The 13221-nt window shown below is 50.0% G+C and overlaps 1 protein-coding gene across 1 annotated transcript; it reads left to right on the forward strand.

Annotated features, from left to right (window-relative positions):
• The first annotated feature begins 7518 nt into the window (after positions 1 to 7518).
• On the forward strand, positions 7519 to 9939 carry RASSF10 (Ras association domain family member 10). The gene has a single exon (XM_088458951.1). It carries the CDS (start codon positions 8266 to 8268, stop codon positions 9604 to 9606), a length of 1341 nt encoding a protein of 446 aa, XP_088315077.1. The 5' UTR covers positions 7519 to 8265; the 3' UTR covers positions 9607 to 9939.
• The last annotated feature ends 3282 nt before the right edge of the window (positions 9940 to 13221 follow it).

Raw genomic sequence — 13221 nt, forward strand, 5'->3', positions numbered from 1 at the left:
CCACCAAACCTTCCTGGACGTGATAAATGAATCTGAGATTTGGGCTGGACAGCGTTCGTCTTATGACGGGATGCATGAACTGTGCACGGGCTTCTCTCCACAGTGTCCCCAGAGAGAGATCCAGCTATATCCCTCCCAGTGTCCCCCGCGATTTGCGCATGTGCTGGACGACGGCCGTGAATGTGCAGAAGGACTGCCGGGTCATGAACTCTGAAGTCCTTATATCACAAAGGACTGCCCTTATTGGAAGTGCTGCCCTTTGAGATTTTATTTGCAAGTGTACGAGCATACGGCATTCCTAAACATGCAAAATGTGACGCTTGAGGGATCCCGTCCTAAATCAGCGCGGCCACATTGCGCACACGTATTCAGAGCTGCAGGCATATATGCGGCAGGTTGCAGATGTAGCCATCTTCGCTATCAGCGTGCATTCGCTCCAGCTCTGTCATTGGTCCAAGAGGTCAATGCAGAATCAGGTGGATCCCTGTGTGTACATAGCCTGCAATTCTGGCTACACAACTTCACAAAATGCACCCTATGTGCATATACATTCATTCAACTTCTACATATACGGATAATTAATAGTGTGGCCTTGGTACAGATTATTAGTCCCCATACTTGTCTAAGCATTTGTTCCAACGTTACACCAAGGCATCTATCCCGGCATAGAAGAAATCAGTGTCAGGCGTCTGAAGCCAGGACATGGCGGCTGCTGAGCTTCACCGACCGTTGAGAATCACCTTCCACCAGGGGCGTTTCTAGAGAGGAGGGGGCCCGTGTGCAGTCTCCAACACGGGCCCCCTCCTCTCCGCCCGGCAGCTCACTGAGCGGAGTTCTAAACTCTAGGCACTAGAGTGTGCAGAGAGTCTATAGTGTATGCACAGGTCACCAGAAAAATGGCCGCGGTGGCCATTTTCCCAGTACTGCGCATGCGCAAACAAGGGGAAAATGGCCACCGCGGCCATTTTCCAGTCATTTTACAGTGCCGGACCCCTGCGCCGACGTGGGACTCCGGAGAGGTAAGTAATATTATGGGTGCAGGGTGTGCAGTACAGGCCCCCCCCGTGTTCCCCACACACCCTGCACCCATTATAGATACGCCCCTGTCTTCCACCCAGCTGCTTCTTCAATGGTCCAAAGAGATGGAAATCACTCGGTGCCAGGTCCAGTACCTCCCAATGGTAGCGCCGTAACAGCTCACGCATGTGGTTGGCTGAATGTGACCTGGCGTTAGCGTACAGCAATACGACGCCTGTTTGCAGCAACCCAGGTTGTTTTCGACAATTTGCCCTCTACAAGCGGCTCAATGTGTCACAATAGCGGATAGAGGGCCTGATTCAGACCTGCTCGCGAGCGCTGAGCGCTCGCAAGCGGGTCGATGTTGGCCAAGTGCGCTTACGCGAGACCCGAATAACAACAGCCAAGCCGTCACTATGGGTCTCGCACCAAAGGGGGCGTGCTGTCGATGGTGATTTACAGCACGCCCCCTTTGGTGGGCGTGCTGGGGGCGTGGCTGCCCAGACAGAGGCGTACCCATGGGAACGCCTACCGTCTGGGCCGGCCCCACTGACATCACTAGTGATGTCAGTGGGAGTGCTTTTGGCTCTGATAGAGCCAAAAGTACTCCAGGGCTTGCGGCAACGAGACCCTACCACAAGGGTCTCGTCGCAAGCCCGATGGTCACGATGGTCTTGACCATCGCGACCATCATTTTGGCCGTTCGCTATAGCTGTGGGTGGTGACCCACAGCTATGCGAGCGGCCAGGAGGCCGCTCTTAAATTCAGAGGGACAGCCTTGATTCAGAGCGAGCGCTCTGTCAGAGCGTCCGGCTCTGAATCAGGGCCATTGTTCACAGTATCTCCCTTGGGGGTGTATTTATCAACATTATTTTTACTAAAATAAAGTGAAAAGGCGTGTTCTCACACTCATTTCACATGAGTTTGTTATCACATAAATTTATTATTAAGCAAATGGAGTAGAATTCGTAAAATTCTGCTCCTAACCCTAATTATCACATAATTTTAGTAAGCGGATTGCATTTCCCATAATTGTAATGAGAAATGTGATCTGGCCAAAGTTACTAAAAATAAATTGTAAAAAAATACCGGGGAAAGCCCTGTGATAATAACACCACCTGGAGGTGGCGTTATCCAGGGTCTCCCCAGGTTACCGGACTCCTGTTCTGCACTGACAGGCGGAGCACAGCCAGGCCCCAGTGATCAGCTGTGTGGTCTAAATAGTTTTGCGGTAGCCGGCAGCGGTGCATGCGCACACGTTCTCCCTGTATTTTTTCTGAAAAATACAGTGACAAGGCCGCGGAGGGGATTAGCAGGGACAGAGCTCCGTCCCTACAAGGGATTTTTGATAAATTCCTGTGATATTTTCTACATTTTCATTGCAAATTTAATTGAAAATATCACACTAAAATCGCATTTTAAATGCGGATTGTAGGAAACAGGGCCCTTGGTGAGGAAATCAACAAGAAGCACGCCCTTGTGGTCCCAAGACACGGTCATGTAAGCTCTTACGAGCAGGGCCTCTACCCTCTTGTGCTTCTCCTTACTTTACTTTCGCCTACTTCTTACCCCCCACCAGGGCACCTAACACTTGGTTGCTTACACTCTGTTGCATATCTAGGTGTTATGGGCTCTATTTATTAACATTATTTTTACTAAAATAAAGTGAAAAAGGGTGTTTTCACACCCTTTTCACATTATGTTAGTATCACCTGTAGTTATTACAGGGCAATTGGAGTAGAATTAGTAAAATTCTACTCCAACCCCCAGTATCACTTATTTTTAGTAAAGCAGATCGCATTACCCATAATTGTAATGGGAAATGTGATCTGTGTGCAAGTTACTAAAAATAAATTGTAAAAAAATACCGGGGGAAGCCCTGTGATAATAACGCCACCTGGAGGTGGCGTTATCCAGGGTCTCCCCCGGTTACCGGGCTCCCACTCTGCTCTAACGGGGAGAGCAGAGGCGGGAGCCGGTACCAGTAATCAGCTATGTGGTCTAAGTAGACCGCAAGCTGATTACTGTAAAAAAAAAGAAACATTTTTTTTTTCCTTACCTGAATCCAGGGACCGGTGATCGGGCCTCCGGTGATGGCTCCTCTCCGGTCAGCTGGTCTCCCACAGTGCACTGGGGCCCGGTCATCAGGTGATCGGGTCCCAGTGCAGTATGGGAGATCACCTGATCGGGAAGCCCGGAGAAGATCACTGGAGGCCAGGAGGTGCAGGTAAGTGTAATGAAGGGGGGGGGGTCGCGGGGTCCACGATCGCGGGGGGCGGGGCTTAGCACCGGGGGCGAATGCTTAGCGTCGGTGGGGGGGTAGTAGCGACGGTGGGTCGGCGCATGCGCGGGCTCTTAGTCTCGGTATTTTTTCCGAAAATACCGCGACTAGAGTGCGGATGGGATCCGCAGGGACAGAGCTTTATCGCAAGCTCTGTCCCTGCAAGGGATTTATAGTAAATCCCTGTGATATTGCCGGAATTCGCAATGCGAATTCACTCGGTAATATCACACTACAATCCGCATTCAATATGCGGATTGTAGTAAATAGAGCCCATGGTCACTTATGTATCAATGTATATTATCCATGTCCTTGTCCTATTTTGTACTGTAAGTCAGTTGTCAAATTATTTGTTTATGTACTGTGTTAGGCGCTGCGGAACACTTGTGGCGCCATATAAATAAAGGATAATAATAATAATAATAATAATAATAATAATGACCTTCTTTGCTAATGGAGTTGTCATTTCTTTGAAGGGGGGACGATGTGTGTTTCCATGTCATGGATGCTTCGTCTCTGGTGTCACATGATGCACCCACGTATCATCGCCTGTAACAATGCGCTGCAGAAACCGCACTCCTCCCTCGTGGCACTGCATCAAGTGTCCTACTGGTTTTGTGAACTATTGCTACAGCAATATCACTAAGGCAAATGCGTCCGTCCTCCTGAATCAGACCTTCAATGCGGCACAAATTGTCATCTGCGGCGGACGTGCGTGGCCGGCTGTATCGCTGCTCATCTTCAACATCTGTTCTGCCGTTGTCAAAAGCAGCGCACCAAATCCAAACCGGTTCCCGTGACATGACGCTATCACCTTACACCTCGACAGGTTGGCGATGAATTGCAGCTGTGGATGTGCCCTGTAGACGCGGAAATCTGATCACACTACGCACCTCAATGTTTGCCCATGTTTCCGCCAACCGCACCATCTTACATCTGATGCTGGGACAGTATGACTGATAGGAGGCGCAGTCTGATGGCCGTGAGGGAGAGTAGTGGTCTCCCTGCTCTGGCGGGGGAAGTATGAAATAGAGAACATGTGACAGATCTTGTTACCTCACTTATTGAACAACCCTCATCATGCACCTGCTCAAAAGCGCAATTTTTGCTCTTGATCCATCCTTGGGAGTCAGGAGGGAGAAAAGAGACAGCGGATTAGGTGAAACTGAAGTGATCAAGGTCATCACGGTTTCTCCTGAATTAAATTAGGTGGTCTGCTACATGGTCCGGCACCTGGAACGGCTGGCTAAGGTGGTCTGTGCACCGTTCCAGCACCCGGAGCAGCTGTCTAAGGTGGTCAGCTCCCTGTTCCGGCACCCAGAGCAGCTGGATAAGGTGGTCAGCTCCCTGTTCCGGCACCCGGAGCAGCTGGATAAGGTGGTCAGCTCCCTGTTCCGGCACCCGGAGCAGCTGGATAAGGTGGTCAGCTCCCTGTTCCGGCACCCGAAGCAGCTGGATAAGGTGGTCAGCTCCCTGTTCCGGCACCCGGAGCAGCTGGATAAGGTGGTTAGCTCCCTGTTGGCACCCGGAGCAGCTGGATAAGGTGGTCAGCTCCCTGTTCCAGGACCCGGAGCAGCTGGATAAGGTGGTCAGCTCCCTGTTCCTGGACACGGAGCAGCTGGATAAGGTGGTCAGCTCCCTGTTCCGGCACCCGGAGCAGCTGGATAAGGTGGTCAGCTCCCTGTTGGCACCCGGAGCAGCTGGATAAGGTGGTCAGCTCCCTGTTCCGGCACCCGGAGCAGCTGGATAAGGTGGTCAGCTCCCTGTTCCGGCACCCGGAGCAGCTGGATAAGGTGGTCAGCTCCCTGTTCCGGCACCCGGAGCAGCTGGATAAGGTGGTCAGCTCCCTGTTCCGGCACCCGGAGCAGCTGGATAAGGTGGTCAGCTCCCTGTTCCGGCACCCGGAGCAGCTGGATAAGGTGGTCAGCATCCCTGTTCCGGCACCCGGAGCAGCTGGATAAGGTGGTCAGCTCCCTGTTCCGGCACCCGGAGCAGCTGGATAAGGTGGTCAGCTCCCTGTTCCGGCACCCGGAGCAGCTGGATCAGGTGGTCAGCTCCCTGTTGGCACCCGGAGCAGCTGGATAAGGTGCTCTGTGCCTCGTTCCGGCTGAGTTGATGTCTAAAATAGTCAAAAGTAAAATTTTGGAACATTCTTCACAAGAAACGGAGGAGTGGTTTTTAAAATCAGTAAAGTGATAGCCATTGGCATTCCTGATCACTCAGCTTAGGGTCTCACCCCCTACCCTCCAAACATTAATAGTGGGCAAGGGGTAATTCATTATTAATTGTATCTAATACATCTGCCCCCCATCTAATACTGTAATCAAAACATCTGCCCCCCACCCCTCCCACCGTATGTAGCAAGTGTGTCACATAAATTAGTTGTAGCACTAACAACCCTTTCCGTGCCCTCTCTCTGTCCGGGGGCAGCAGCGGGATGGTAACGTCTTCCCACAGGACACAGCGCCACTGTGCAGGGATGACCGTCTCCTCTCTGCCCGGGATCAACAGCAGCAGCTCCATATCTCCGTCTCCCCGGTGACTGTCTGCCACAGACACACTCCCTGGTCAGGGGCGCGATTACAGAGGTCGCTACAGGGAGCCGTTCCGCCGTTCCGGAATCTGGTCCGGTCGTGTCTCTGTGTGCAAGCTGACTGCAGGAAACACACAAGTCACAGTGAGATAATAATGCACCAGGCTCATGGCCACAGGAACTGGTTCTGATACATTGTATTATAGTCACTTTGATGATAGTAAAAGTTCCTCTGCGGGAGAGTCCAGGTGCCTGAGTCCCTCTGCAGGACAGTCTGGGGCAGGACGGGTGCCTGAGTCCCTCTGCGGGAGAGTCAGGGTGCCTGAGTCCCTCTGCGGAGAGTCCGTGGCAGGACGGGTGCCTGAGTCCTTTTGCGGGAGAGTCCGGCGCAGGACGGGTGCCCGAGTCCCTCTGCGGGAGAGTCCGGGTGCCTGAGTCCCTCTGCGGGAGAGTCCGAGGCAGGACGGGTGCTCGAGTCCATCTGCGGGAGAGTCCGGGTGCCTGAGTCCCTCTGCGGAGAGTCCGTGGCAGGACGGGTGCCTGAGTCCTTTTGCGGGAGAGTCCGGCGCAGGACGGGTGCCTGAGTCCCTCTGGAGGAGAGTCCGTGGCAGGAAGGGTACCTGAGTCCCTCTGCGGGAGAGTCAGCGAATCCCAGTGAAGGGGAGGGAGGAGGGTGACGTGTGCCTGGAGGAAAAGCACAGTTGGCAAGTCCGCTTATAACAAGCGGAATTGGGCTTGTTATTTTTGCAAGTTGCGTGTTGCTAGTTTTTTAGCTTGTTTTTGTTGTGTGCATTGCCGAGGCGCCCCTGGAGGTAAGTAAATGTGTGTGTATGAGGGAGGAGGGGAAGGTTGTGTCTGGGGAATAGAGGGCAGTAGGGTGAAGTTGGAGGGGGCAGGCAAGAGGGAGAGGTAAACTAGATGATAGAAATGAGGCAGGTACATGGGGGTGAGTTAAAATACTGAGGCTGTTATACAGAGGGGATAAAGGAATTAGACAGGTGACAGAATGAAGGAGGTAAGGAAGAGAGGGGAGAGAAAAGCAGAGAAGAAGAGTCAGGTAAAGGAAAGGTGGGTACGCACTAGACGATTTGTCGCCTGATCCTGCTGATTGGGCCGATATATCGTCCACATCGGCCAGTGTGTAACCACTATGCGTGACCCTGCGCACTCCAGCGGGTCGTCCATTGGGGTCGTTCTGTCGGCCTGAATGTATGGCCGATGGAACAACCCAGATGCCGATCCTGGCATAGTGGGTGGAGCCGGTGCCCAACATATCAGACGTTTGGTTACTACATCGTGCAGTATGTATTAACCACGTGGTTGGGTGTCGCATCGCTGGGTACACACATCGGCAAGTGTGTACCCAGCTGAAGACTGGCAGGGGAATGAGGTATGAGAATAGGGAGGAGGTAACAATATGGAGGCTGATGTAAAGGGAGAAGAGCAATATATGCAGATAAGGCTGCGCATACACTAAGATATTTAGGTTAGAGAAGACGGGGTAATAAAGGAAGTTAGGCAGGGAGAGAGTGAGGACAAAGAGACACCCCCAGAAATTGGGCTTTTTAGGATTGGTTTGGGCTTGTTTTGGGCTTGTTTTTGACTCATAGGTTGCTTGTTTTCCATTTCAGAGTTGGCAACACTGAGGAAAAGTTCCTGCAGACAGAGCTGTGCGGGTCAGAGAGAGAGAAGCTGCTGCTCCAGTCGGGTGTATCTCTGGCGCACGGTGACCGCAGCAGCTCATTGCGCATCCTGAAAGCGCCCGCAACAATGTATCACTCTCTCTGCTTCCCCTGAGCCGGAGAAGTCGGGGTCTGCTCCTGGACTATACTTATAGTTCTGCTCTCATTACACAAGAGAGAGAGAGAGAGATGACCGGACCTGAGCTGGGATAGTGCTCTGCAATATATGGATTATTATACACCTAGCCTCCATACAGCAGAGCTGTGACCGGATCTGAGCTGGGATAGTGCTCTACAGTATATGGATTATTATACACCTAGCCTCCATACAGCAGAGCTGTGACCGGATCTGAGCTGGGATAGTGCTCTACAGTATATGGATTATTATACACCTAGCCTCCATACAGCAGAGCTGTGACAGGACGTGAGCTGGGATAGTGGAGATTTCCTGGGTACCCTGCGATATATATGGATTATTATACTCCTGCCCTCGATACAGCAGAGCTGTGACTGAACCTGAGCTGGGATAGTGCGCTGCAATAAATGGATTATTATATTCATGCCCTCCATACAGCAGAGCTGTGACCGGACCTGAGCTGGGATAGTGCTCTGCAATATTTGGATTATTATACTCCTGCCCTCCATACAGCAGAGCTGTGACCAGACCTGAGCTGGGATAGTGCTCTGCAATATATGGATTATTATACTCTTGCCCTCCATTAAAGCAGAACTGTGACCAGATCTGAGAAGGGATGGAGAGCGAGGAGGAGTGGAAGATCTCGGTTTGGCTCTGCGAGGAAGAGAAGATGGTTTCGGGGCTGACCAGACACACCACTTGTGCGGATGTGGTGAAGGTGCTGCTGGAGGACCACAACCAAACGCAAGCTGCAGAGGGCTCCATGATGCTGGGGCCACCCCACTGCTACTGCATTGTGGAAAAGTGGAGGGGCTTTGAAAGGATACTCCCCAATAAAACCAAGATACTGAGGCTCTGGACGGCGTGGGGAGAGGAGCAGGAGAATGTAAGGTTTGTGCTGGTGAGGAGCGAAGCCTCTCTGCCCAATATAGGTCCCCGAAGTGCTGAAGCAAGGGTGGTCCTCAGCAGGGAAAGCCCCTGCCATTTCAAGGAAGCCACCAAGGCCACCACGGCTCTGACCAAGGAGAAACATCGCAGAGTTGTGAGGAAGGCCTTCAGAAAGTTGGCCAGGATGAACAAGAAGAGGCAAGAGACTTTATCCAAAGACTCCAACGCTGTAGAGAAGATGGAAACTCTGGTACATCTGGTCCTCTCCCAAGACCACACCATCCGCCAGCAAGTGCAGAGGACTTATGACCTGGACAGGGACATAGAGAGGTATGAGGCTAAAATACATTTTGACAGGATGAAAAGACATGGGGTTAATTATGTCCAAGACACATACTTGATCGGGGTGGTTCCTGATAAGGACAATGACAGCAATCCAGAAGAAAAAGTTTCACAAGAAGAACAATTTGTAGACTTTGAGGACTATGCTCAGAAATGTGAGGGGATATTGTTGCTTCAAGGTCAAATAACCCAGCAGGAGATCCTGATTGAGCAGATTACCACCCAGATCCAAGAAGAGCTGAATAAAAGGTGGATGGAGCGGCGTCAGGACGAGCTGTCTGCGAAGGACAATGACCCTACCACCACTACAAGTGGAGACCATAGAGAATGTGAAAGTGAATTGCTCCTTGAGCAGGAACAGGTTAAAACAGAGCTCAGCACCAGTCTCTACATAGCGCTGAGGTTGAACACAGACCTGGAGGCTATTAGGGCTGATTTGGATTATACCCAAAAAGTGTGGAGTGAAAAGGAGAGAGAATTACAAAGTCTCTTAGATAGTCTGGGTACCCTAGAACTGTCAGAGGAACAGGACACCTCTGAGGAGCTCAGTCCAAGTTGCTCACAGATTGTAGAAATGACCTCTGTAGGCAGCTCGGGAGTTTGGGTCAAAAAGGACGTGGGGAGATGTACAAACTGTGAGGGCAATGACGAGGATTCAGACACAGGACTGAGTTCTATGCACAGTCAGGACTCTGACTCCACGCCAGTCTGTGAGTCCTTGGTATAGCCGCCATGACTAGAATACCACTCTCAGGGTGCACAGGAAAAGGGGCACAGTCATTGCTCTTGTAGAAAGATCTCCCTCCATATAATAATTAGCAGATTGTAATCACAAAGTGAACTTTTCAATGCTTATCTCATCCCTTTTTGCACACAGGCAATCACATATAAACGCCTGGAACTCTGTACCTGGAATGTAAGGTTTATTTTATACCTAATGTAAAGTTTTTATACTGATGCACACAACACACACCCAGGGACATTACGTGGGCTCTGACAGCCCTAGAAACAATGGCTATTGTCTGTAATTTGTTTTTTAAATAAATATTTGCTACAGTAAGTGTCCATTTAAGTGCATGGACTGTTTATTCTAATGCATTATCTTAATGTCTAGTTTGGGGTCTGTGTTCATATTGCAAACTGGTTAAGTGATTCTTTAGTGTTTCGGCCAAATGGAAAACATAGTTAAATGTCCAGTTACTTGGTAAGCAGTGATTTCAGGGAGGAAGATATGGCACTTACAATGCCAGTGTGCTAGCTGAGATTACATGTACTACATGTTCCAGGATGTAATAGACGTGTGAGAAAACATTCCACAGGCGGGTTCTGCCAATGGGAGCAAACTTCTGTTGGGGGAACTAATGCTTTAGATGTTTCAGTCCTTACTATTAAGGGGCATATTATTATATAATTTATATATTTCAAGTTCAGGCCTCTAACAATGGATGCAATGTTCAGTCAGCGATGACAATAGCAAGGGTAAATCCTTGCAAGAAAATAGGGGGTGTTTATAGGGAAAAAAACACCCTAAGTGCTCGGCAAAGTGTGGCACCACAATGCAGCTCTTACGCATGGGGTCTCAGGAGTTGTCCTAGCATGCTGGGCTGATTTTAAGTACTGATGAAAGTACCCTAGTAAAAACGTGGTGGCGGGTCTCGGTTTTGTGCGTTGGCAGAATGTGGGGGTGTGACATTTTAGAAGTACCTCTGTTGTTCCTAATGCGGTACTGACATCCTTTTGTGTTTTTACTACACAGCCTTGTATACAAATCCTAATGGTCAGGAATTAATACTCATTCTTAAAGCCTATTAAACTCTCTTTGGGGAGAGAGAAAAGTCACGTAGCTGTAACACACAGAGTGTCTGAGAAGCTCTGATGTTGCAGTGTGTAGTCAGATTCACGCTCAGTAATACGCAGATCTGTGGATGAAACACTGTAGTACACTAAGCCGGAGGAGCCATTGAACGCACTTTAACGCTCCGCTAAAGCAATGACGGAGTACAAGGTTTTGTCTGCACTTTTAGCTAGTGTTATCTGTCAGCACCTATGTGCATGAGCCCTTTAGAGCTGGGGCTTTTAGAAATAAAAGGGGTCAATCAGATGCAATAAATGGAAATTCCTGGGCTGTGAGTGTACAATCTGCATCCCAGAGATTAACTGCTGAAACGTTGTGTGTCTGGGGAGTCGCTGCTGAATAGGGAATCATGCACAATAACCCTTTCAGTGCCAGCCAGACACTGCTCCCTGGCACAGGCCTATTTATCCAAAGTGATCTTTACCTCTGTGTGCCAATATCGCCGTGGCAGGGGAGTATCACTCAGCTGCGCCAACTACATTTTCTCAGTCATTTTCTTTATTTTTTTATCACAGGACAAATGAATCCTCATCTCCCGATTATCCCGCGCTGACTTTTGTATTAAGTACATGAGAACGAAAGGAAGCCATAAAAGTAACCAGCTTACAGTGTGTCATACCATGGCGTATAGGCAGGCATGGACTGATGTCATGTCATGGTGCAATAGGTGCTGGTATGTTGTAACCCATAGTAACCAATCAGATGTTAGCTTTCATTATACCAAACAGTGTAACAGAAAGGGCAGATTGTTTGGCTGCTGTGGTTGCAGCACATTTAAGAACAGAAGCTCCAATAGTGAACATTTATAAAGACCGTTAAACAGAAAACTGTGCAAAAATAGTGTTATTATACATTTCCCTCAACTAGAATCTTGTGCTATACTGCACCATATCTGTCCCGGCGCCATATCTAACCTGGTGCTGTAACTGACCCGGTGCCATATCTGACCCGGCGCCATATCTAACCTGGTGCTGTAACTGACCCGGTGCCATATCTGACCCGGCGCCATGTCTGTGACGGCGCCATATCTGACCCGGTGCTGTAACTGAACCGACACCATATCTGACCTGCTGCTGTAACTGACCCGGCACCATATCTGACCCGGTGCTGTAACTGAACCGACACCATATCTGACCCGGTGCTGTAACTGAACCGACACCATATCTGACCTGCTGCTGTAACTGACCCGACGCCATATCTGACCTGCTGCTGTAACTGACCTGGTACTATATATCTGACCTGGTGCTGTAACTGACCCGACACCATATCTGACCTGGTGCTGTAACTGACCCGACACCATATCTGACCTGGTGCTGTAACTGACCCGGCGCCATATCTGACCTGGTGCTGTAACTGACCCGGCACCATATCTGACCTGGTGCTGTAACTGACCCGGCACTATATATCTGACCTGGTGCTGTAACTGACCTGGTGCTGTAACTGACCCGGCACTATATATCTGACCTGGTGCTGTAACTGACCCGGCACTAAATATATGACCTGGTGCTGTAACTGAAGTGGCACCATATCTGACCTGGTGCTGTAACTGACCCGGAATTATATATCTGACCTGGTGCTGTAACTGACCCGGCACTATATATCTGACCTGGTGCTGTAACTGACCCGGTACTATATATCTGACCTGGTGCTGTAACTGACCCGGAATTATATATCTGACCTGGTGCTGTAACTGACCCGGTACTATATATCTGACCTGGTGCTGTAACTGACCCGGCACTATATATCTGACCTGGTGCTGTAACTGACCCGGCACTATATATCTGACCTGGTGCTGTAACTGACCTGGTACTATATATCTGACCTGGTGCTGTAACTGACTTAGTATTAAATATCTGACCTGGTGCTGTAACTGACCTGGCACCATATCTGACCTGGTGCTGTAACTGACCCGGCACTATATATCTAACCTGGTGCTGTAACTGACCCGGAATTATATATCTGACCTGGTGCTGTAACTGACCCGGCACTATATATCTGACCTGGTGCTGTAACTGACCCGGTACTATATATCTGACCTGGTGCTGTAACTGACCCGGAATTATATATCTGACCTGGTGCTGTAACTGACCCGGAATTATATATCTGACCTGGTGCTGTAACTGACTCGGTACTATATATCTGACCTGGTGCTGTAACTGACCCGGTACTATATATCTGACCTGGTGCTGTAACTGACCCGGCACTATATATCTCACCTGGTGCTGTAATTGACCCGGCACTATATATCTGACCTGGTGCTGTAACTGACCCGGTACTATATATCTGACCTGGTGCTGTAACTGACCCGGCGCCATATCTGACCTGGTGCTGTAACTGACCCGGCACTATATATCTGACCTGGTGCTGTAACTGACCCAGCACCATATATCTGACCTGGTGCTGTAACTGACCCGGCACTATATATCTGACCTGGTGCTGTAACTGACCCGGAATTATATATCTGACCTGGTGCTGTAACTGACCCGG

This window comes from Taudactylus pleione, unplaced genomic scaffold (genome assembly GCF_031769625.1).
Source record: "Taudactylus pleione unplaced genomic scaffold, aTauple2 ptg000875l, whole genome shotgun sequence".
Classification (NCBI taxonomy): Eukaryota; Metazoa; Chordata; class Amphibia; order Anura; family Myobatrachidae; genus Taudactylus; species Taudactylus pleione.